This window comes from Neolamprologus brichardi, chromosome 9, assembly GCF_056152115.1.
Source record: "Neolamprologus brichardi isolate AB-2024 chromosome 9, ASM5615211v1, whole genome shotgun sequence".
Classification (NCBI taxonomy): domain Eukaryota; kingdom Metazoa; phylum Chordata; class Actinopteri; order Cichliformes; family Cichlidae; genus Neolamprologus; species Neolamprologus brichardi.
The window spans coordinates 33,577,166-33,603,416 of NC_142112.1; the positions used below are offsets into that span (position 1 = coordinate 33,577,166).

The 26,251-nt window shown below is 40.5% G+C and overlaps 1 protein-coding gene across 2 annotated transcripts; it reads left to right on the plus strand.

Moving 5' to 3' along the window:
- Positions 1-1,779: 1,779 nt before the first annotated feature.
- Positions 1,780-26,043, plus strand: LOC102777408 (E3 ubiquitin-protein ligase RNF31-like). 2 transcript variants are annotated; one of them, XM_087846321.1, is made up of 24 exons: positions 1,780-1,958; positions 3,766-3,971; positions 4,809-4,955; positions 5,064-5,219; positions 5,307-5,363; positions 5,521-5,647; positions 6,850-7,011; positions 7,094-7,244; positions 7,544-7,695; positions 8,533-8,669; positions 10,776-11,003; positions 11,128-11,469; positions 11,941-12,126; positions 12,206-12,412; positions 12,523-12,696; positions 13,806-13,904; positions 15,733-15,822; positions 15,993-16,107; positions 16,276-16,388; positions 16,751-16,861; positions 19,046-19,094; positions 20,371-20,467; positions 23,154-23,319; positions 24,411-26,043. In XM_087846321.1, the coding sequence occupies exons 2-24, from the start codon at positions 3,768-3,770 to the stop codon at positions 24,456-24,458; spliced, it is 3,318 nt and encodes a 1,105-aa protein (XP_087702447.1). In that variant the 5' UTR covers positions 1,780-1,958; positions 3,766-3,767; the 3' UTR covers positions 24,459-26,043. The 2 variants fall into 2 exon arrangements, with proteins under 2 accessions (XP_087702447.1, XP_087702448.1); XM_087846322.1 differs by having other exon boundaries at positions 10,779-11,003.
- The last annotated feature ends 208 nt before the right edge of the window (positions 26,044-26,251 follow it).

Sequence of the window (26,251 nt, forward strand, 5' to 3'; positions counted from 1 at the left end):
CCAAAGAGTTTAAGAATTTAAATATATACTGTCAATTTAAAAATGGCCTCTTTTAATCTTCTGTACAGTGTAAACCTGTAGAATAAACAGTATAAAGCTGATTTCCCTCTTGATGATTTCTTTCACACCCCTAAATGACTTTTGACAAAAGAAACTGAAAAAGAAAATGAAACTGAGCCAATGAAAAAAAGTCATGTGGTTTAAACAAAATGTAATTACTTATTATGATCTTCATCGCCTCGTCCTGAACTCGTCTTTTGTCTTGTATTTGTATGAAGGAGCTTAATCTGCTGATGGAGTTCAAGGAGTCAACAATTCATCAGAGTTAGAGCAAAATTAATGAATGACGTTGGATGTAATATATATACTTCTTCTAGAAGATTGTGCTAAAATGAACGTGACTTTGCACAGTAGCTTCTTGTTTGATTGGTCAAGAAACTTGAGAAACATTAAATATATAAAACAAAGGTTTTTATGAGCTGACACATTTCTTTTAAGTCAAATAAAATAAAACTATACTTTAGAAAAAAGAAAAATAAATGGGAAATTATTTACTCACTTAAAATGAACCTAAATAAAAATGTGGCTGTACCTAATAAAGTGGCACTCACTGGTAGTACCAAGTTAGACCTTCTTTTGCCTTCAGATCTGTGGCATATCTGCTTCAAGGTTCGATGTGCTGTGCGTTCAGAGATGATCTTCTGCATGCCTTGATTTTAATGAGAAGTTATTTGATTTACTGTTGCCCTGTTAGCAACTTTAAACAGTCTGGCCATTCTTCACTGACCTCTGGCATAAACTCAACATTTTCACCCAGAGAACTGACTTTCACGGGATGTTTTCTGTTTTCCAGACCATTCTCTGTAAACCTTAGAGATGATTTTGTAGGGGAATCCCAGTTGATCAGCAGTTTCTTAAACCAGCTTATCTGGCAACATCAACCATGACGTAGTCACTGAAATCACCTTTTACACTATTCTCATGCTCAGTTCGAGTTGCTGCCATATGATTGCAATAACTAATGCAAAATACAAATTTGCATCACTGATGATTGTTTTTCAAAGATAGTAAAGATAATAAAATACCAGACTCAGACACATTTTTGTCTAAAAAGCTGGTAAAATGTGTCACAACAAACAAAAATTTAAATATAAGATAAGATAAGATAAGATAACCTTTATTAGTCCCACACGTGGGAAATTTGTTTTGTCACAGCAGGAAGTGGACAGTGCAAAAGTTATGAAGCAAAAATTAGAATACAATAAGAATAAATACAGTACACAACTGTACAGAATAGAATAAATAAAATACTATATACAGTAGAATAAAATATACAATAAGATAAAAATAGAATACAAATGCTATATACAACTGAGTAAAAAATACAACGATGCCAGAAAAGATTATTGCACATTTGTGGATGTGTTTGATCAGTTAAAGTCTTTATTGTGGAGTCTGACAGCAGTGGGGAGGAAAGACCTGCGAAATCTTTCCGTCCCACACCGTGGGTGCCGCAGTCTCTAATATGAAATATTTACAAAATTAATTAAATAATTAATTAATAATTTGGTCGCTGGTCATAATTAATTAAATATTTAAACAAAATGTAGGTATGATACAATTGGGAGCTTAATAAATAAATAAATAAATAAATAAATAAATACATACATACATACATAGTAAAGTTCATCATTTTCATGACCACTGTTACTGGTATAGGTATGGAAATTCCGCTTTTATTTTGAAAAGATCACAATCAGACCGGAAGTATGGAGGAGTTCCGCGTTTAAAGCATAAAGCTAGCTTCAGACAGACTGAAGCAGCTCACTGTTGGAGAGGGTCTAACCGCTGGCTTGAAATCTAAAACATGCTGACTTTACTGGCGGAAACGTAAATACTTTATTCGGAGAAGAAGCGACAGAAATAACCGTTAAAAGAAGGCCAGAACAGCTGAGGCGGTAAGTTAACTGATCAGATATGAAGCTAAGTTATGCAGCTGTGTTAAAGTTTCTGTTTTTAGAGTTTCGTTTTCAGCTGCTGTGAATTGTTATTGCTGAGACTTCAAGACGGTAAAAGTGACAAAAAAATCCACCGTCGGGTCCAGGTAATTTGATGTTTTACTGCACAGAAAGTAGCAGGGAGCGGATTTAAAGTGGCGACTGTGATGTGATACTGAACTGTTTACCTCTGAAACTATGATTAGCCTGGACTTTCCCATCAGATCACATGATTTATTAAAAGTGAAATTATCAATTATAAAGGTCACCGATGACTGTTTGATTTACCTGAATGTTGATCCTTCCTGTTGTTATCCTTCCTCTGCCACTCGTGTCCTTTTTCACTGTGGATTGGCCATTTTTGGATTGATTTTTAAAAGAATAAACAAGGTTGCAATTTTTGCACCTAGCTATTTTATTTATTTAAAGGTTGTGGTCAGGCGTTAATAATATGTAGTTGAAGAACGTCTAAAAATCAGGTGGTAACTCAGGTAATCACTGTTATGAAACCATTGTGTTTGCCTTCTGTGTATTGGGTCATTTCATCAAATTCCTTTTACTTGACCAGCTCACATAAAAAAATAAAATAAAAAAGAAACTATGGAGAGATGTCCTTCATAATAGGAGTTATGGGAAAGGTCCCTGCTGTTATTATACTTCTCAAAAATCATTTCTCAAGTGAAGACGAGGGCTGAACTTTTTTAGATGTTTTTATAGCATCATTTTTTGAGTCAATTTAAAATTTGTTATGTAGAAAACTACTTGACCTCGGTCCTACAGATGTTTTAGAGTAAATACCTGTTTTTGTGGCTCTGAGGTATGGAGTCTTGTTTTGCCACCATAATAAAGATTTCTACTTACTATCTCAAAATTTCAATACCTAACCCAAATTTTTGACTTACAAGTGGGTTTTTTTGTTTGTTTGTTTTTTTACACTGGCAGAAACAACTTTCCGCTCTTATTCCTGATTTAGTTTTCTGTGGGGAACCTTTGTAGAGCTTTTGTATAATTTCAGTAATCTGCTGACATTTTTGGGTCCTTATATTGATGCTGTGGTAATGATTTATATATTATCTTTATTTATCCTGATTGTTATTGTTAAATACAAAACAATGGCATCTAAACTACATGACTGAACTTTGACATAGTAGACACACCAATAAGCCGGACATCTTTAAACCTGCAGGAAAGCAGGGTAAGATAGACAGGAAACAGCCTGAGGCCTCAAACGTCCCTGCATAACAACGTGGAACGAGGCGTGGCTGGAACCAGCAGGGGACCTGCTTTCCACCTGCAGACAGCCACACCTGCAAAGCTTTATTACAGTAGTTTACAGATCAAGATCAAGACCAAGAGTGTCTTGGTCATCTTAACAAAACGCTATCAGAATTTTGAGGTTTAATGTATTTTGAAATTTGGAGGTTACACTGTGAGTTTATCAGCAATGTAAAAGTTCTCATTTCTTAAGAATGTATTAATTAATAGCAGTAAATGTCTGTTATTATTATTAAATGTTGAATAAGTGACTGATGGAAAGCTTACTTTTTTTTAGCTTTTTGATCTCCTCGGCAGTCTTTGCTAAGTCTTGCTGCACTTTAATGTGACTTATAGATTTTCCTCTAATCAGTTATTTCTTTTACAAAAACCAGTCTCACAGACCGAAAATAACAGCGAATTTGCAGTGATTTTCCAAACCAAATAAATCAGCTGATCCTCGATTTTGAAGCTCTGGAACGACCTCTAAAAAGTTCTCTTCTCTTTCTAACAGCAATGAGCAGCAGTCCTGCGTCCGTCCAGATGGACGAGGCCAGGGGAAGAGCCCAGTCTCTCCTTTCGTCCTCGGGTTCAGCTCAGGAAGTGAAGGCCGACGTTCAGACGATGGCCGCTATCGAGCTGCCTCTGTCGGAGAAGTACCGCCACGTCTCAGCTGAGGTTATGCTGAAGGAGAACTCGGCAGGTCGCAACAAACAGGAGGTAATCTTTTCTCTTAAACGATCGTTTTAGTGCAGTTTGATGTAACATTTCTGTCTGTTTGATCCCTAAAGGTCTACTCAGTTTTTTTTATTAAGGAAAAAAAGATTTTGTGACACTTCTCTTTGATTTTTCTGGATGAAAACAAAGATGAAGATATCCCCAGGGGAGTGAAGAATTATCTTCAGCACTGTGGCTTCTGTTAGTGAATTTGTTCCAATCTTAAACTCTGCTACAGTAGCTTTGCATTATTCATTATTCAAAATAATCCTTATGCATTTTACACTGGGACTTGACAGTTCATCGTCTGTCTGAAACGAGCTGTTAGCCCCTCCCCATTTATGTCAGCTTGTTTCTGTTTGGTTACCCCTCTTTAAAAGATTTTGAGAAGGCCAAATAGGGATTTCCCTCTCTATGATGTCACACAGAACCAGGAGCTTAAAAGAAAGTCAGTGTTTAGAGCATTTTTCTTTTCTAAAATCAAGTTTGAGTATCGATATCATGGGATATAGCACAGCTTCAGCAGCAAAACTGCATCACTTCAATGTCTATGACACAGAGAAACAGAAACAAGTATTAGTATCCTGGATGCTTGTATTGTATTGCATAGTAATTCACAGGAGATATGAACAGGATAGGATGTGAAAGCTCGTTTATAACCTACATTTGATACCAGCCTCATCTGCTAGCTGTGATTAAAGTTTTCTCACGGTGTCTTATTCAAAAGGCTATGACGGGGGTAACATCATTGTTGTTAACTAAATCATCACAAATAATTCCTTTGGATGGAATAAAGGAGGCAAACTGACAAACATCAATACTAATTTTTCCTCTCAAAAGGTCCTGGAGTCTTTGAATCGATTCATCAAAGCCTTGAGCATCCTGGAGAAGTATGGCTGTAACCTGACCTCTCCCACCAGACCCAGATACTGGAGGAGTGTCAAGCACAACAATCCTGTTTTCAGGACTACAGTGGATGCCATCAAAGTGAGGAAAAAAACTCCATTGTGTCCAAAGATTGTGCAGAAACTTTGACTGAGAACCTTTCGGGTTTGTTTAAAAGATAAGGATTGAAATGTGGGTTTTGGTCCACAGGGAGGCCGCAGAGTCCTCTATCTCTACGGTTACACTAACCAGCAGGTCGACGGCCTCAGCTTTCCCGACGAAGTCGAGGATCCGGATACTGAAAAAGTCGCAGCGGTGACGCTGGAGGTCATGACGCTACGCACGGAAGTGGATCTGATAGTAAAGGTTTGTATCGACTCCTAAGCAGATCTGATCATCGGTAACATGTGCATGCAGTTTTGATGTTCCATTTCCTTATGTTTGTTTGTTCAGGGCACTCATCCTCACCTAGAACACTTCAAAGAAATCATCCCATTCGTCATCCCAAAGGTGTGTACACGTTTCAAAAGGCCCGAAAAGTTCATTTAAGTTCATTAAAGATAAAAACAGGCTGAATTAAGATAATCTGTTGTTTAATATTTGTCCTTTTTCAGACTTCATTCATTTTGTTTGTCATGCTGATATTTATTTATTTATTTTTGTTAAGGCTCAGTTGGTGACTGACTCTGTGGCTAAGCTTCCCGTAGAGGAAAAGAAGCAGCAGCAGCAGGGGGACAAACCTCTGATCCTGCCTCTTCCTCCTAAACCTGCTCTGGTGCCAAAACCATCAACAGGTCAGCTACTGCCACACCTGATGGCCTGGGAGTTTTTATTTTATTTCTTTTTTCATTCCAGCAGTTTTTCTTCTTCATTTGATGCCACAAAGTTAAGAAGCTTTTTAGAAACTTTGATGTGCTCCTAAGCAATTTATAAACTTTGTATAGCATTGGGAGATCGTGGCTCAAGAGTTGGGAGTTTGCCTTGTAATCGGAAGGTTGCCGGTTCGAGCCCCGGCTTGGACAGTCTCGGTCGTTGTGTCCTTGGGCAAGACACTTCACCCGTTGCCTACTGGTGGTGGTCAGAGGGCCCGGTGGCGCCAGTGTGTCAGTGCGCCCCAGGGTGGCTGTGGCTACAATGTAGCTTGCCATCACCAGTGTGTGAATGGATGGATGACTGGATATGTAAAGCGCTTTGGGGTCCTTAGGGACTAGTAAAGCGCTATATAAATACAAGCCATTTACCATTTTGAAAACACACAGTTATGGTAAAATAAAAGTACACCCTCTTTCATTGTGGAAACTTTATCACAATCTAAAGTTTCCGTATCACAATATACTAAAAAAAAAGGAATCATCTGGTCCTTGTGCGGTGACGTATTACACTGCATCATTACGTTAAGAACAAAAACGAGTATTGCTTATTTAGAAGGGTTGCCAGGAGAAAGCCTCTTCTCTTTAAGAAGAACATGTCTTAACAAACCACAGAACTCCTGGAACAATGTCCTTTGGACAGAGTGGGCCAAACTCAGCATATCAGCACAAACACCTCATGACAACTACCGGGCACAGTGGTGGAGACACTGAGTAAACCATGAACTCTTCAGTATGCCAAAGTATTCTAGAGTCAAATGTAAGGCCATCTGTCCGGCAGCTTGGCCCAAACTGGCAATGACCCCAAGCACAGCAACAAATCTGCTGTTGCAACGTCCCAGTCAACGCCCAGACCTCAACCTGAATAAAACTCGCAGTAATGGGGCCTTAAGAGAGCTGTGGATAAGCAAATGATTGCAAGCCTCAATTGCAAAGTGGATTGGAGCAAAATTCCTCCATGATGATGTGAGACACTGATAAAGTCATAAAGAAAACTTTTTATTTGTTTTAATACACAGTGTGATATGTTGTGATGTTGTTTATCTGAGGATGTATTTAAATTTTGTGAAAAATGGCAACGATCTGATACATTTTAAAACTTTGGTGTGTTTCCTGTTTGTCTCCAGGCTCCGCTGCAGTGAGCGAGTGCAGTTTGTGCGGTGGAGACGCGTCTCTGTTTTGCTCGTCATGTGACAATCCACATTTCTGCGACGCATGCGATGACCTCTTCCACCGACACCCCAACAGAGCCAGTCACAAGAGGGACAAATTACAGCAAACCAAACAAAGTAGGCCGAAAACAAAAGTCAAACCTCGGCTCTGCTTGTTTTTTGTTGCTTACTGTTTTAACTCTTCGTCTGTTTCTTGCAGACACCTGCACCATCTGTGGAATTTCTGCTGTCCATGCTCGTTGCGCCACATGCCTCCAGAGGTTGTGTCTGAAGTGCGACAAGCTGTACCACTCCCACCCTGATCGTAAAGGGCACAACAGGACCATTACTACACCTGCTAAAACATCCAGGTGAGAAGAGAAACCCACATTCAGCTCTTTATTTGGCAGCAGATCAAAGCCAGGAAGGACACAGGCTGGATTTGTTCACCATCTCCTTTGTTACAATAAAGGATCAACTTTGTTTGATCAAAACTCCAAAAGTTTTTGCTGAGAATCAAACACCAGGGTCTCTAGAGATCCCTGAAATGTCTTAACAATGTATTTTATCACATCTGGGGATCTGCAGCTGTGGAGGAAATGAAGATTAGCTGAAGACGTGTTCTTGTTAGGAGCTGAAAAAAAATGTGTCCTTCTCTGCTGCCTTTCAGCCCGTCTCTGTCCCCGTGGGAGTGCTCTCACTGCACTACAGTGAACGAGATGCGAGCCGTTCTCTGCACGACCTGCGAACGGCCTCGACTCGCCACAGCTGTGTCCACTGTTCAGGAAAGCACCATGTCACTTCCTGCATCGCCGAATGCAGGTAAGAGCAAAGGTTTACACACACAGCAGGTTACAGGGTGTCTGTGAATTAACACATTTGCTTATAAAAGGTCCTATAGAGTTTAAAATTCACTTGCTTATCCACCCTCTTTGTTATTTTAGAAAAATGGGAAGATCCAAGTGTAAGAAAAAATGGTTGGAAATTATTATTTATTATTATTGTTCTGTGGTTGAAACCAATTCCTAGAACTTCCCACTAAGGAAAGGAATCCCTGTTTTGAGGATGGATGAAACTTAAGATATAGCTTAAGATAAACAGTATTTTTTGACTTATTTGCCCATAATAGTAATAGTAAATTTCTGTATTTTAAAAGAGCTGAAACCTTTCAAAATTAACTAAAGCTTTCAAGAGAATAACATCAAACACTATGCGTTTGTGGTTAAAGAATTCATGCACTGCACTGCATGTAATACCAGGTTCTATCACTAGGGGGTGCCAAGGGTCAAGGTCACCTTTCTTTTAAACTAGGGAGGTCATTAAGGTCACATCAGAGGAAATCTCTTAAATATGAGTGGGCAGCTGAAAAGAGATGCACGCTGGTAACCGGTGCCCCCTGGTGGTGAAAGGAATAGTTCAAGCTCAGGAAGTTTTGTCTTAAATTTTATTTAAGGTGCCATTAAGATTGACTTAAAGGCTTAAGTTTAATTTTCAGACGCCCTGTGCCCTCGAGTTAAAGTAGAAATGCTTTTAACTTATTAAAAGCGCCAAACTTTAACTTATTATGGAGGAAACATTTGTTTTTACGTAAATATTCTGCGTAATAAGTTTGAAAACTGTTTGATTTGAACTGAACTGTGTTGGTGCTCGTTCTCTCAGAGTGGCAGTGTAAGAGCTGCACTGTGATGAATCAAGGCAGCAGCATCCTCTGCGAGGTGTGTGAGCGCCCCCGTCTGGCCACTCGCCCTCCGGTCTCCTCTGACATGTCCAACCTCAGATCTCTGTCTGACGCAAAGGTTTGTCTCCTGCTGCTGATAACGCTACTAACCTGTTTATTATTTTCTCCGTCTTTACTGTGCTGAGCGTTGGCACAGACAGAAACCTTTTCTGTTAGTCTTAGCTCTGCGGGGAACACATTTATCTACAGTCACTTGTTGTTGGGTTGTTCAGTGAAGTAGAGAATTCATAAGAAGACCGATGAATGAAAAACATTAATTTCCTGTTAAATCATTCTGCTGATTAGATGTTTCTGAGATATTTTTGGCTAACTCATGTTGTTGTTTCATCGTATGTACAATATACTTAGGTTTGACCTTGTTTGTAAGACACTCTACATCAGCGACCCCCAACCCCCGGGCCACAGACCGTTTGGGCCCGGGTGTGAAATTTATGTTTCAGGGTTTTTATCGTTAACTCAGTTTCCCTGGGTCTTTTCCCGTGTTGTAGTTGTGCGTCTTATTTTGAAAGAAATATCTACATATTACCATAGCGACCAGAGAGGAGGGGCAGAGAGGAGGATGTTACTCTCAATGTTGTTGGCACATTTTAGGAAGACGCTGCTAATAAAGTTACACAATTACACAGTGAATCCGCATTTATTATTATATTTACAAAATACCACAGTTTTTGTCTTGGCCGTAAATATTGTCTGACATTAAACCGGTCTGTGGCGCAGAAAACGTTGGGGATCGCTGTTTTACATGGCAGCCTCTGTGTTACACCTACTGCTCCTTAACAGCTGTACCTATCTCTAGATATAGTCAGTATTTCTTGTATTAGCCAATAGACCAGGATCCATATCATCATCATCATGGTCAGGATCATTGTGACGTACTGAATCACCACCTACCAATCAGATATCTAGACCTTGTCCACAGATAGTAGGAGGACCCAATCCTTTTTTATAGCATTACAGTCAAGTTCAAGCTACACATGAAAATATTACCATAATGTTAGGGCTGCACGATTTTGCATAAAATGAGAATCACGATTTGTTTGCTTAGAATTGAGATCACGATTCTCTCACGATTTTCTTTTCCAGTATAAATATTTATTGCGCTTATTAAGTGCACATCAACTTCGTAACAGTTGAGACTGAACATAAAAACAACAAATGTCTCACATTTTGTTGTTGCCGCAAAATGTTGTACTGCTTGAAATTCCGTCTCCACCGTTGCTCGACGCTGCGTGTATAGAGCAGGTAGTGCAACATTTTTAAAATAGTTGCGGGACGGCACTGTGTAGCGTTTGTCTAGGATGTTGATCATTCTCCTAAATCCCTCGTTTTGCACAGTGTTGATGGAGCCATATCTTTGGTCAGGTGATAAGTAACAGCCTCCGTAATTTCTTTGTGCCTGCGGGAGGTCGACGGGTATAGGGAAGCGCTGTATAAGGTTCCCGTTATTGATGTTTGGGTGGTTGACGGGGACGGGTTTTCTCCTGTCACTTTCTTGGCCTTTACAGCTTCGTCATATTGCACTTTATGGTGACGTTTGAGGTGGTTATACAGATTTGTAGTGTTAGCTTGCGGTGCTGCTACTATGGCAACCACAGCTTGCAAATGATATTTTTTTGACTCTCATCGTCTTCTTTGAAGGCAAAAAACTTTCACGCGGAGGAATGAGAACCTTTTCTTGGAAGTAATTTTACAGTCATTCTCACCGCCATCAGGAAACGTTTCCTCTGCGCTCATTGTGTTTTCTCCCCTCGGGCAGTTTCACGCGCTCTCCGTTGTTTTTTTCCTGCCAGCTGGCTTCTGTATCACGTGGTATAAGGCTCCGCCCTTGTCATTTGTTGAGCAGGAAGCGTGAGCGCTTGTTTTCATGCAGATTACGTCCCGGATCAAAATGCGGTACAATCGTCATCGTTTTTTTTTTTGTTTTTTTTTTAATCGTTGTCATTTGGAAATGAGATCGCACATAAATAGAAAATCGTGATCTCGATTCATAACGATTAATCGTGCAGCCCTACATAATGTCACACATAACTTAAAGCATCAATGCCATTCTCACTTGGAATACACTCAGGTTAGTTTAAGTGAGGATGGAGGTGTCCCAGCAAAGCCTTTGAAGTCATCAGTTTTTGTTAGTGTTTGCTTTACATGCTTTTCTTTCTTCTTCTAGCAGTGGACGTGCCAATTCTGCACCTTCGCTAACACCAAGGCCTCCACAGTGTGTGAGATGTGCAACATGTCCCCTAAAGATTCTGGTGGACTTTCTCTGCCCCAGTCTCTCCAGCAGACGCCGTGCGGACCTAAGGACCGGCCACAGCCGAAGCCCCGAGTCAACCTGGAGGTGAAGAGGCAGAAGATGATGAAAGAAGACGGGCTCGCTCTTGTCCGTCACATCAGAGTATGGCAAACGTTTCACACAGACTCGCCTCAAAACATTTAAATGACATTTTTCAAAACAAATTACAATATTATAGTATTGAAACGCTGGAAAAGAGAAGATGCATTCCATTTCTCATTCACAGGAAGCAGAAAAGCGAGGCATTAGTCCAGAGGAGGTGTACGCCGCTCTGGGCGCGTGCGGTGGCAGCAACATTAACCCCTGTGACTGGCTGACCTCAGAGCTGCCTCACCTGCTGGATGAAATCTGCGCCATGGCCGCCTCCGTCCAACTGAACTACAAAACGGGGAGTGTTGGGACGCAGCCCGTGCCGGAGAGAGACGGAGGCGAGTCCGAGAAGAGCGGTCCGACCTCCATAGGTGACGGCATGAAGCTGTCCAGAGCTGAGGCCAAGCTGGCGTGGCTGAAAACAGGAGGAGAAACCGACAAAGCCGTGAGAGAGCTGCTGAGAGACCGCAAAGAAAAGGTGGGACAATTAAAAGCACATTAAAGTTTTAAATCATTTATTGTTAAAAGAAAGTATGAACTTTTTTTTCCTTCTATCTCAAAAACGACTCTTTTTATTTTTAACCTTCATACTGCAAATATTTTGTGAATTATGACAGAAAATTGTTTCTTTTGATTTAAGAAAATCATTTGACACACCTCAAGATCCAAAAACGTCCGTTTGCTTTTCTCCACAACATGTGGTTGGTTATAACTTAAACTTCACAGGGATTAAAATGAAAATGTAAAAAATCCAAGTTGTTGCTGGGAACTTCCCAGTTTTCCCTACACTGCTGGAACCTCTCACCTGTTGTTTGGTGAGATTCAAACCTCTTTACTGGTGAATCAGCAGTGTAAATACTCTTGATGTGAGTCTTTTATGTTCACTGCAGCCATTTAAAGTGATTTCTTTGTTTCATTGTTTTGTTTCTGTTGTTCCCGCTGGGTGAAGATGAAGGAGCTTCACTCTCTGGGCTTCCAAGATGCGGCCCAATGCGAGGAGGCCCTGCGGCAGAGTGGAGGTGAGATGCAGGGGGCTTTGTCTCTGCTTCAGCGCCCCCTGCTGGAAGCTTTCCACCAGCGGATCTGGACAGCCCAGCCCGAGCCGCCGATTGATCCCACACACCCAGATAAACAGGTTTGACTAGAAAGAGATTTTGTTTTTACGTTTTCATTTTAACATAAACCTCTGTGCTGACCTGGCTTGCTTCCTTCAGAGGACGTGCAGGCGGCTGCTGGCATTGTATGACCTGCCCAGCTGGGGGCGCTGCGAACTCGTCCTGTCGCTGCTCCAAGAACCAGGTGTCAGCTACTCCCTGGAGGACGTGGTGCAAGCCGTGAAGGAGTCACATGACAGAGATTTCATCAGGCGTCTCCTCAACAACGAGTGCCCCATCTGTCTGAGCATCTTCCCCCGCAGCAAGGTGGGTCATCGGGGAGAGCGATCTGTTTCCGCAGCAACCACCACGCGATTCAATAGCTATGTTTAATGCACAGCTCTTAAAGTCTCTTTCTTTTCCCCTTGGTACTGCAGATGCAGTCTCTAACGTCCTGTCAGTGCTCGGTGTGCTTCGAATGCTTCAAGGCCCACTTTACCATCGCCGTGAGAGACAAACACATCCGAGACATGGTGTGTCCCAGCTGCTGCGAACCCGACATCAACGACCCAGAGAAGCTGGACAGCTACTTCTCCACGCTGGATATACAGGTGAACTCAGAGGAAATGTGCCGGAAACGTTAATGTGAAGAGTCCTAAATAGGAGTTTTAACAAGAGACACCAGATGCATCTTTAAACTGGTCATTTATTTTTGTTACAAATACGTGACACAGAGCATATTTAAAGAAATAAAAGGCATTTCTGAGCAACACTTTAGCTCAGTGGATGAGCAGGAGACCACGTGCCACATGGCAGTAGTGCAGCAGTCCAGAATAAACCCCACCACCACCACGCCTGTGAAAAGCTGTTTTCACACGTTCACTGAGCCCTGAACTCTTCTCGATATTTCCTGTTGGAGGTGCATGTGATATCATATCACATAATAAACACTTTGACCTGCAGTCTCTCTGCTACAAGGTCTGTGCCGTGTCCTTTTGTGTTGATGTGAGAGAAGCACAGCTGATAATGGCCGCTTGAATTCGTAGTAAAGTGGGTTTCCTGCCTCTCTCAGCTCCAGCTGCCTTTGCCTAAACCTCAGAGTATTTCCACAGACGACAACATGACTGATGCGAATTATCTCCTGCTACATGTGAGAAAGATCAGCTGATAATAAACAACTCATAAACAGCTGTATAAACAGATTAAGCGTTCTATAATTATTTACTCATGAACTGCAGCTTGAACGTCTTTTCCTGACTGTCTGCAAGGCTGTGGGGAACACTTCAGGGGCTTTTAGTGTCGTCTGCAGATAAAAGGGCCAAGATTTCAGTTTGCATCTGATTCTCCATGTGATCATAAATACTTATGAAGAAATTATGAAACTGGGGTCATTTGTGGGTTTGATGGGAGAATGGAGCTTTGTTTCAGCTATGAAGACAGAATTTGATCTGTAAACAGAATTTTTTTAGTTCTTTAAGATATTCTTAGAAGATGCTGTGGATTGTAATCATGCATGATAATTGCATTTATCTCAACGTAGTCATTTTTAAACAGGGTAAAGTGCTCAGAGGGGGAAGATGTTTTGTTTAAAGTGCACAAAATTACATTAAACTAGTATCAAAACACATCAGATTGTAGATGGGTGTGAAAATAACCTGCAGCTGTTTTTCGTCTTATAATAACGAAGCGGCGACGCCTCCTGTCGTGTTTTGTTTTCCAGCTGAGGGACTGCCTGGAGCCTGAGGTGTACGACTTGTTCCACAAAAAGCTGACCGAGCACGCTCTCATGAAAGACCCGAAGTTCATGTGGTGCTGTCATGTGAGTTCACTGTGACGCAGTCTGCTTGTTCGTCCCTGTCGTTTAATCTTTTTAACAATCAGATTTCCACCCTGTAATTTGCATTCCATAGTTTTCATACAACACATAATTTGGGTTATTTTAAGCTCCGTCTTTGAAGCCTGGATTTTATCGACAGTGTAAGCAGACAATGACAGACAATCCTTGAACGCACCTCAGAGTCAAAATAATCTCGTTTTATCCTGTAGTTGTAGCAGTTGTTTGAAATTCATATATGGAGTTAGATTAAGTAAAGAAACAAAATAATTTTCTTGAAAACATTAAAAGAATAAGGGATTAGGAACTTTGGATGTTAGTGCTGTAGATTACAGTTGGGGTTTTTTTTGTTGTCGTTTTAGAAAATAACTATCGGCCTGTTAACTTACATGAAGTGTGGAGGGAAAAGATGAACATCCACAAACGCTTTGTGTTATTTCAGCCTTTGTAGGTACTTTAGTTTTATGATACAAGTTTAAAAAACGCAGCCAGTCCTGGTACAGCTGTATTCTGTTTTCTGGATGAGCACATTATTGAAATGGATAAAACACCACATATGATTTCATTTAGAAAGTCAAAGAGTCTCCTGAGTCCACTCAAATCAGCGGTCTAGTAATGGACTGACATCAGGTGTATAGAAACATCTCTTCCTTCTCTCTCTTTAAGTCCAAACTCAAAACCCACTTGTACAAAATAGCTTATCCCACATAACCTTTTTTATTTGTTTATGTCTTATGCTTTTATGATTCTGTAAACTTCTTGCTTTTATGTTGCTTTTATTCTACTGTGTACAGCGACCTTGAGTGTTTTGAAAGGCGCTTTCAAATAAAATGTATTATTATTGTTATTGGGGGGGAATCGAAATCTTATCCTGTTAAGTAGGGCTGCTCAATTAATCGAATTTTAATCTAAATTACGATCTGGGCTTTCAACGATCATTAAAAATGACTGAGCCGATTATTAGCCCCTCCCTCGTGCTTTACTGTCGCGCTGCTCCGTGTGGCAAATCGAGCGCACCTCTCTGCCTTTCGAACACGTGTCACAACAATTAAGAGGACCCGAGGGAAGCTCGGAAAGCTAAGCAGAAGTTATTTGGAGAGGAGAGTGACTGTTGTTGGTTGAAAAGAGAGGTAAAAAAACTTCAGTGTTGTAGAAACATTATGGGTTCGTGGAGTCAGACGTGGATCAAGTAGACACAGTGTGTAAACTTTGCTACAGTGTCGTAGCTGCACCACAGAGCAACACTGCAAAGTTCACTAAACATAGATGTTTACATTTTTCATTTATTTTTTATATTGCAAACATTTGCACTGTTATCAGTATTTGCACACTATTTTATATTATTTTTTGACAATCTTTAAAGTCATTATTCAACACATTGTTATTGTTAAATAAATATCGCCAAATAATCGAGATCTCAATTTCAGTGAAAATAATCGTGATTATCATTTTTGCCATAATCGAGCAGCCCTACTGTTGAGTAAATAAATTTTTAAAAATTCACATCAGCTCAGATTTCTGCAAATTGTGGGAGAGAAAATCAGAGCCTCTGCCAGACTGGGCACACTGCACGACTTTTTATTTACTTATTTTTTTTCAGGCAGGTTTGTTACACTGTCTCTTTGACGCCTGTCACATGTGCTCAGTGTGAACCTGCTGTCATCAATGAGAAGAACGGGCTGCTAATGGCTGTTTTCCCTTCATTTTCTGCAGCCGTGTATTTACTGATTATTTAAAACCAAGCAGAGATCTTTTAGCCTTTTCTAATAGGGATTTTTAGCTATATTGAATTTCTCTTTCCTGTCTTTCTCAGTGCACGTCTGGGTTTATCAACGATGGAGACCAACTGAAGGTCACATGCCTGTCTTGCCACAAGAGTTTTTGTGCTCAGTGCAAGAAACCTGTGAGTATAATCTGAAATATTTTCCATTGTGCATGGGAGCTGTCTGTCTTATCTTACATTTGATTAAAAATAAAGAAGAGGTCTCAGAAGTTTCCACATGCAACCTTGAAACTTTGCCAGCCCTTCAGTACAGGAAGCACTCAAATCATTAACCCCTTCTCTGGTCACAGTGGGAACCTCAGCACCAGGATGTGTCCTGCGAGCAGTTCCAACTGTGGAAGAGGGAGAATGACCCGGAATACCAGAGACAGGGACTGGCTGGCTATCTGAGAGACAACGGAATTAGTAAGGCTTCCCAGAGACTCGACCTAAAACCACAACCACAAGTTTCATTTCAGTGTTTGGCTCCTCTGTTTGTACATCAGTCAGCTTCCCTCACCACACACAGTTTGAATGTGTGCTTTCATCTGTGCCAATGGTTCCTGTTTTCGCTCTTATCTCATCTTCCCGCAGCATGTCCTCACTGCAGGTTCCAGTACGCTCTGACGAAGGGCGGCTGCATGCACTTCAGCTGCTCGCAATGCAGGTACCAGTTCTGCAGTGGCTGCAACAACCCCTACTACAAGGTGAGGGTGAATTATAGGATGAATGTTTGTATGGTAGACAACCCCCTTTTTCTTTGTCATATCAGTGTTTGGCATGTAGGCTTGAGCTCCAATTCCCCATAATATCAAAGCTCTAGAAAGAGGGCTGAGCCTGTTGGGAGGATGTGCTTTGTATGAGACAAGCTGCAGGTTACAGTCCCATTTGTTTCAGGACACATCCTCTGGTTCATTCTTGATCTTCTAATGTCTGGAAAATTCACACAATTTGGTTTAAGACTAATATATTTAGACAAATATTACACATCTTAAAGTGTTGCAATTTTTAGTTAAAAGTGTAACATTTTCTTTAACCTGACTAAAACCTGCTGCTCCTTTTTTTGCAGACTAAATGTAAGCCTGACTGCCCTCTCAATTGCTTGCACGCTCATCACCCTCGAGACTGCCTCTTCTATCTTAGAGACTGGGAGCCTCCCAGACTACAGACGCTTCTACAGGTGAGACGGTCACGTATGTATGTTTCTTTGCATTGTTTGCGTTGCTGATTGTTGTACAGCAAGCTGCAGCCGACTGATGTGGATTACATATCAGCTGACAGCTGTGCCGCTGAATCCACCTGGCTCCACTCTCTAAAATATCCTGCTCCACCTGTCCTCTCACAGCTGAGCTAAAAACCACAAACCACACAAGTATTTTCTTCTACTGTTCACCCAGAAAGTTGTTTTTATTTTAAACTGTTGCTTTCCGTGAGGGATGGTTCAGTTCCTGTGTTACCTGAAGCAGATGGCAGTAGCGAGCGAGAAATGTTTGTTTGTACTGACAGGAATCACAGAGCGCTTTACAGGAAATAATCTGAGACAATGCAGAGTTTAAAGAATTGAAATGCATTGCAGAAACTTATAGTAAGGGAAACCGAATCAAAATGCAGAGTATGAACTGCAGAAAAGCAGAAAGTGTCACAAAACATGTGACTTAGCTGACCTTTAGGAGGCCTCAGGGTCAGCTGACCTCAGGTGAATATTTTAAATTTCACTTTTTTAAAGCTGCACTGGAACAGGAAGCCGGCGAGTGGTGGATCTGGTGTGAGACCCAGTAGTGAGCCTAGCAGCAGCATATTAAATGACCTGCAGGTGATCCAGGGCAGATTAACCAGAAAAAACTGGAATGGAATATAAAAGCCATCTGAGGTGTTCGTTGGCAGGGGTGACACGACGCCACTGTTATGAATGAAACTTGTCACAGTCTAATAACTCCAGCTGTACTCATCCTGTCTGTTTAACATTTTATTGCACTTCATCACTCGTATTTGTTGTTCCACACTTCTCTTTATCCAACGTCACTCATCACAACAGCGCAGCTGTTTGCTTATTCTGACCAATAACACCGGGCGCTAATTACATGTGTCTACCCTAACCTCCTAAGACCTGAACTCTTCCACGACATGCTTTTTTAATCTCTCTTTGATATTTGGTCACATTGGGGCCCGATGAATGTAAAAACAAAGAATTACCAGATTTTTTTTTACCTTATTTTTGTTTTTAAGATAAATCAGAGCCACATATGAGGATATTCGTTTAAAATTTTGATAGAACAGTATCGGTATGATGTCCTCGTAAGTGGATATCAGGCCCATGTAGAGCAAAATTGAGTATTTTGGTCTAAATAACCCAAAATGTGATGTTCACATATGTGGACGGCAGGTCCTAGGAGGTTGGATACAGTCCCATGAACACACCATACTATAAAGTGACCCTTAGTAGCACACATAAAGCAACAACACAAAAAATGTGTCCCACAACAAGATTTAAACATTTCTCGTGTTTTTTTTTACCCTGACTCCATCTCATATCTCACTACCAGTGGGATTTAAGTCAAGTCGAGCAGCGTCTTTCATACAGATGCTGAAAGTAAAGCTTAATAGATGATGAATGTTATCAAAGAAATCATGAGGAGAAGAAGTGAATAAACAAAAGGACAGGTGAGGAAATGCTTCGTCTTGGGCTCTTGCGATGATCAGGAGAAAGAAGTTTTGGAATAGTTAAGTTTGTGTCATTGCGACTTTGTGTCGGTCCCACAGATCCACAGATAGTTTTCTGGCTTCAAAGAGGTCCGTTTTCTTTTTAGTGTGCTCTCCCCGCAAACCAGCTCACACCTTTACAGCTGAATTATTACTAATTGTTTGAGCAGCTCTGTGTACTCTGTCAATGTAAATCACATTATCCAATTTTCTAGATGTATTTCTAATATATTTCACTTTGACAAAATAATGTAATATCAGCTGTTTTGTAGAGTTGGAATGAAGATATTTAAGGTCATCTGGAGGATAAACTGACTGGCAGTGAAAAACAGGGAAAATGATTTGATTGTAAAGGATAAAACAAAATGTCCTTGTGTTTATACAGTCCACTGTGCCAGAATAGTAAATAGAGCCTATGTCCTGTTGTAAATAGAACTTTGTTTGTGCTTGGTGTGTCCCCTCCCCTTTGAGTCACCAGGGAATTGGCCTTTTGACAAATAACACAAGTTTTATTTTGTGATTTATCCTCATTAATAACTCGTCTCTTTGTGGCTCTATTATAATCATAAGTAAGAGGTGGATGGTATGTGAGGGTTTGTTTAAATCTGATGAGCTCGTCCCCCGATCTAAATGTAAACAGCGTGTTTATTGATTTGTTTTTTAGAGGAGCGGTGTGGAGTTCAACACGGATCCCTCTAATGGAGCTCAGACCGGTAAAGCAGTTTTTTGTGTTAATGGGAATCCTGGCATGACTGAACAATTTCTGAAAATTAAGTGGTCGGATTTGCTTTTCAGGATGTTTAGAGAAGCCGATGCTGAGCATTTTATTTCTCATTTGTGCAAAACAAAAACAAACTTTGGCATTAAAAGAAAAATAAATTCATTCACCTTTATTCATGCATCTCCAGTTCACAACAATAGTTGTGAGGGAGTGTTTTATATTTTACCATAGACTTCACGATATTAGAGAGTCAATCAGAACAATCAGAAGATCCTCTTTGAGCAGCATTTAGCGACAGCGGGGAGGAAGAATATTCTTTAAACAGGAAGACGCAGTGCAGGGCAGCCATCTGCTGCAACCATAGAGAAAAGAAATTCAGTGACATGCAGCTATAGCATCAGTGCATTGTGGGAAGTCCCTAGCACCCTGAGCCTATAAACAGCCTAAGGGAGGGTTCAAGGTCACCTGATTCAGCCCTTATTATAAGCTTTATCATAAAGAAAAGAGTCCAGTCTTAAAAGTAGAGAGGGTGTCTGTCTCTTAGATCTTTGAAAAGCGATAGCAGTGTGTTTGTTTATGATAATATCTGTAAATTGAGCTCTGTAAATAAATACTGCACTACATGGATAACAGTACTGGGCCTGCTCTACACCAAACAGGAGCTGTTATGAAGCTGCTGGTGCACAGCGTTTGTGCTGCTGTTAATGTCAGGGGAGGTTTGCAGCTCTGCAGCTATGCATCAGCACTTGGTGTTATCTCTTTAACGGTCAGGCCCGACACCGGGCCGAGTCGCTGAGGTTCCTAAATGCTTCCTCTTCAATCTGATTGTGTAATATTTCAGAGGGAAGACATTTCACAAACAGACTTGCTGCTGTGGTGGCATCCTGTTGCACTACCACACTCAAGCTCCTCAGAGCGACCCATTCCTTCCTAAGCGTTTGTAAAGGCAGACTACATGGTGAAGGGTTTGATTTTACACACCTGTGGCTCAATACTTTTGTCCATATGGTGTTTCATCACCCTCACAGTAATGATGCTCATATTCAGTAAATAAGGAGTTTGGACATAAGAAATATTTAAATGAATTCAAAAAAGGTTACAGCTGATGTTTAGGAATGATGTAATATGACAGTGATGTTGTTCTAGTGTCCATGTGTAGGAATGCAGGTGGTATTTAATAAATGAGCTCTAGCATGAATTCACTGACTTTTTGTTGTTGTTTTGTTGTTTTTATATACATTTTAATTGACTTTGTGTTTTTGGTGCAGATGAATGCGGTGTGATGGAGCAGAAGGATGAAGGCGGTCAGCAGGTGGATTCACCGTGTGGCGTCAAAACACAGCCGGGACAAGCTGGACTCTGCGAGTGAGTGAATCTGTGTTGCCACGTCCACTTCCTTTTACAGTTTTTCATGCATCTCAATTGCTTCGATGGAAGTTTCAAATTACCGCCACTCGCAGCGCTCTTAATCGAATATCTTGAAACAGGAATTAGCCTTTCTCTATGTTTGTGCGCGCTGCTGTTGTTTCTACACATGAAGATGTTTTGTCATTGTTGTGGTTGCGGTTCTCATGTGATTTTCACAGCTCATCAAAACCTGTATACTGTCCTGCGTTGACCTGTTGTGTTCAAAGAGTAAAAGCCTGTCAGTGGTGACGGTGAAGCTTCCCATCAAATGGAAACATGTGCTCTCAGTCTTGTGTCACATGTGCATGTTATAGCACTGCTAATTACACATAATTGTATACTGCACATATATGGAGTATGGTTTTATTGTACTAGGCAGTTGTTGGTGTGTATTTTTTCTTTGTCCCTATCCTTTTTTTAATTTTTTTTTTTTTTTTTGCCTGTCCCATTTGGTTCTTTAGCCGTCAGAATTGTTGTCTGAAGACCAACAAGGATACCCAATGGATTCATTTTGCCAAATGGATCATCATGGCATTGCCGTATTGGTCCATTTGATCGACCTTTGTTGTTATTGTTTATTTTATTTTATTTTCAGTTGTTACAGACGGGACAGACATGACTGAGGGATAGGAAAGGGAGAAAGAAAGAGGAAGGAAAAGAAAAACAGAAGGGAAGAGGGACAGTGAGAAAGGGAAAAAAAATCTCCTGGATCACCTGTTGAGAGAGAAAGAATAGAAAACGAGCAAAAAAAACCCCAAAGCAACATACTAAACACAACACCATCGCATTAATCTAGCTAAGTGTAAACAGCAGTAAATACTAAATTTTGAATGTTGTTGTGCAGCACGCAGGACAGACAGCGCACAATGTGCTTTGAAGTAGCAGCCAAGAAAGGTGTAATTTAACTCTATGAACAGTGAACACCCGTGTGCACACCTGTGTGGATCAGCACGCTTGTATTCAAATGGTGTAATGGTCTGCAAGAGGATGTAGAGAGCCATAGCCCCGCCCCCAGGGAATGAAGCAGGCATGGAGGAGATCCTCTTTGTCCGTATCCTGAAGCTTGTAGCATCACAGAGGGAAGTGATCGAGATACTTAAATGGGAGTTTTGATGACTGAGGGCCAGCATAAACATAAAGGTTTCTGCCTTTAAAAAAATCAATCAGCACTAAAGATTTATATATATTTTGTCATGCGTAGAGATAAGCATCACATTGAATCGGGTGTATTTTTTCTATCTCCAGCACAAAGGCAGCGGCTCTTATTTCCCTTCATGCCCAGTTTGCTGTTTGTAAGGATGATGCTGTGATTTCACTTCTGTGCTGGTTTATAGTTTTTCATTTAGCACTGCAGTATGTTAGCATGAACGAGGCTGAATAAGATGTCGTTTCTTTGTTTGTAGCCAGCAGGGACACATTGAGAGTTTAATAAAACTTGAAGACTCCCTCGTCGTGTAACCTCTGACACTCTTCAAGTCCCAGTTTGTCCAAATTGGGGTTTTTTTCTGGTGGTTGTTTTTTTTTTCACTCCTGTCGAATCTTCTTTTTAAACCAGCAGTTTGCACGTCCAAATCTTTGGGGCGGGAGAGACGCCAGTAATGTTTGCTTTTGCTCCCACTGTGATCTGTCTGACCTCATGATAGAAATATGTGACTCTTCAGTGGCTCCATTATGTTCAGCTGTGCCTCTGTCTGGTGTTGTGTTGTGACATCACCAGACAGAACAGCTGCCTGCTGCAGCAGAAACATCCCTCCAAGAGTGATGACATGGAGCTAAACAATGTCCCTAAAAAGCTTCCAATTCAACTTCTAGTTCAAGTTGAGGTTCAACCGTAAAAGAAGTTTTAATGTTGTTTTGTGGAAACGGTCTGCGACATTTGAAACGACGATAAATCATACACACAGGTGCAGAAACGTCTCAACTTCTGTCAGAGATTATCAGGGTTCACATTCAAGAAATCCAGCAGATCCGGAAAGACAGGATGATGCTGGAATTTCTTTTTTTGCATTATTCAGTCACTTCAGCCTCTTCAGATAAACCACTACGTATGCAGGTCCTCCCAACACTGAAACATTTTACAAATTCCAATACATACCAAAGTTTAAAGAGAAACAAAATGAGATGTAAAGCCTGGAGCGACTGATTTACTGTAATCTCATCGGAAGACGGTAAACTGAGACGAGTTCGGGAACAAAGACGCTGTAAAAGAATTCATCACCACACCGGGTGTCTGCTCAGAGCTGCCAGGAACTGGCTAACATCAGCTTTTTCCTTTTAAAACCCGGAGTGTGATTCAGACAGTAAATCAGGTCAGGCAAGAAGACACACCAGTTTGACGTTTACTGTTTAGGTTCACTGTCACGGCAACATTTGTGGCAGCAGTTTCCAAAGAAAAGGGCGACTCTGCACTGCCTGCTCCAGCAGACTCAGCTGAACGGCAGCTTGTGAGTAAAGTGGTGGTCGGATAGTTTCCTCACATGTTGGTCGAGGCCCAACACAGAGTCAGTACTGGGATTGTTCAGGTTGTAGCTGAGTGAAGTTTCCAACACACCGCCTAAAAATAAAAATCAAATATTGCAGGTGAATCTGTGCCTCCTTTGATGAAGGTAATGTCTGAGATTCAGGTGTGTGTTTGTTCCCACAGTAAGCACTACAGGGAGTACCTGGTGAGCCTGATAAACGCTCACTCTCTGGACCCGGCTCTGATCTACGACCTCAACGAGGTGATTCGGGCCTGTGAGAGGCACCAGGTGGACGTACAGCGAGGAGAGGGCGAGGAGGACAACGCTTACCAAGCTCGACTGCTCAAGGTGGGACGCCGATGAATGTATTCATGCACACAGACAAAGAGTTCAGTAGGACTGGGCACTTTGGATAATTCAGGGGAAAATAAAGAAATGATGACCAAACCAAAAAATGACCTATAATTACTCTGAGAATGTCAATAAATGCAATAACAACTAAAAGAAAAGAGAAAAAGGGGATTTAAAATAAGAATCTCTACCCTAACCTACGGTCATTATCTCTGGGTAGTGACTGAAAGAATGAGGAGCTCTGTTTGAGCATGCCCTACCAGGAGGACGCCCCAGGGCCAGACCCAGGACCAGCTGCACAGATTATCTCTGTTGGCTAAGTCCGGTTGGATGGAAAGTAAAGATAGTATAAATACAGTGTGAGCACATATGATTAAATATAAAGTATATATGTAATGCAATGCTAGATAAACATAGCTGATTTGAAAATAGCTTATAAGAGAACCAGAAAAAATACATCAAACTTAACTTATAATTCATATAAAAAATACATCAAATAAATAGATGAATGAATATGAGTGAATGAGGCTAAAATCAAGAGAAACTAAAAATAAATCAAATTTCTAAACTGTTCACAGTAAAATAAAATTACAGATAACCAAGAAAAATTAAAATCAGCTACAATAATAAAACATCCAGCATTACTTTATGTATTTAAAACATATTGATTAACCAATTAAAATTACTACAATCATCTTTAAGTACACTAACAGTGTGAAAAACATTAGGAGCCACTAAAAATATAAAAAATAAATCTCGAAAAAGTATATTAAAAAACCAAAACATGATAAAATAGAATTCAAAGGTACAATACGCTTTACCAAGTAAAAACAAAACACCGGAATAAAAATATGACTCATAAAAATTCAAAACAAACTCCAACACGGACACAAAGTTACTAAAAATATGCGATCATGGGGAGTCACACGGCATCTGTCCTCCAAGAAAGCAGAAATGAATTTAAGGAAACTGCCTGTCAAAGCAAGTCATGTTTCTTCTGCTGTTCGAAGGCCACTCTCCACAGTAACAAATAATTACTCTTTCTTAATTGGTTGAGATCATGTAGCTGATTTCTGTTCTCCCCACAGAAACTGATGGAGGTTCCTCTTGGAGAAAAAGTTCCTCGAAACAAATGAAGACTTCCAGACGTTTTTCCACACAGATCCACATCAGAGGAGTGTACTATGAAGCAAGCTCAACACAGCCGGGCTTTCTTCGCTTTAGCTGGCTTGACAAAACCTAAAATCCCAGTCAGAGATTACTGCTGCTTCTCATCTTTCTCTGTTAATGGAAGCTTTCTGGTCTGGGCTCACGTTAAAGGTGGTGTTTGACGCATTATTTCACAAGATGATTGAATGCCATTTACGTCAGTCAGAGGAGGTCACTGAGAGAGATGAATGAAATATTTCTAAAGAAAATGAAGCCAAAGATGAGTGCCACAGAAAGCTTTTAACCTTGCCTAGAAAACCTCAATTTTAACGTGACAGTAGCAGATGAGAGCTTCTTCTCGAATGATCAAACCAGACAGTTTGTAGCGTGTGACCGATCGCAGACTGAAAACTGGCAGCACAGCAGCTGATCATACGAAGGAAACTAAAGCTGTAATCTTAGAGAAATATGAGCAGGTTAAACACAGAAAACAGACTCAGTAATGCTCCATGCTCCACCTGACATGATTACAGCTAAATATTCCATTAATTCAACAGGCTTTGTCGTTTAATTCAGACTGAATACAGAATAATAAAACTGCTGTAAAACTCCAGGAAACAGAGAAAAAAAAACTACAAATAAAGTTTCTCCTAAAAATCTGCATTTAATGATTGATGCTTATTATTTAAACTGTCACTAAAAACGCTGAGCTCCACGGGGAATGGATGCACTGTTTCAGGTGATTTCATATGTGCTTTGGTGTAGCTGCAGCGTAAATTACCATGGCGATGTAGCCCTGGAATAAGCCGAGTCCTGCTTTTCATAGAACAGGACCAGGTTGCCTTAAGCATTAGTTACCATGGTGATCTAGCAGGTTAAACTGAGCCTGTGGTCACTGAGGTAGAGCAGGTAGGGGTGTGTGTGTGTGTGTGTGTGTGTGTGTGTGTGTGTGTGTGTGTGTGTGTGTGTGTGTGTGTGTGTGTGTGTGTGTGTGTGTGTGTGTGGAATAAAAGCGCTGTATGAATGTGTGTGCTTGAAGTGAATGAGGCTTGTAGTAAAAAGCACTTTGAGGGTTCACGTTCATTTAACAGATCCGCCTTCATCACAGTGAAAACTCTGACTTAAAGCTCGCCATGCCCAACTAACCAGTTTATCTCTCTTTGTAGTACACCTCTCTAGATTCAGACTGTTTTTAATTAGCATGTTTATTTTATTTTATTTTAAATGTATTTGAAATTTGTTGTTTTATTTTGAAGGAGATCAACCTTTGGAATGGGTTTTTAAAAAATCATTCATTTGTGACTTTCTTTTGCTCTCACGTTTGGTGCCTTTTAGGTAGCAGTGATGCACAAATTTTAAGATTTGAAAGGAAATAATTTGTGGTGTGGAGCTGGCTCTTGATGTAATAAACTCTCAGTTTGATTTATCCAGTTAAAAAAATGGAAACGTCTGTTTCAGAATAAATGTACATTTATTAACCAAAATGTCTTTTTTTGTTGTTGTTTTTTTTTCAATCTTTAACATTTTGTCTGAGAGTTTCTAGTTTTTTCTGATTTATAACCGATGGGTGGATATGAGGTTGAAAATCATCTCAATAAACAGAATGATTATTTTAACAAAAGTGGAGTTACTGATGTCCTTTTATGTTTTGACAGATGTTGTGGTGTTTTCATTAATACATTCTTCTGAAGTTAATTTAGCCAAATGTGACTTTTAAAGTGTTGTTTTTAATGAGAATTTAAACGTTACATTTGTAAACAACAAGATTACAGGTTACAGT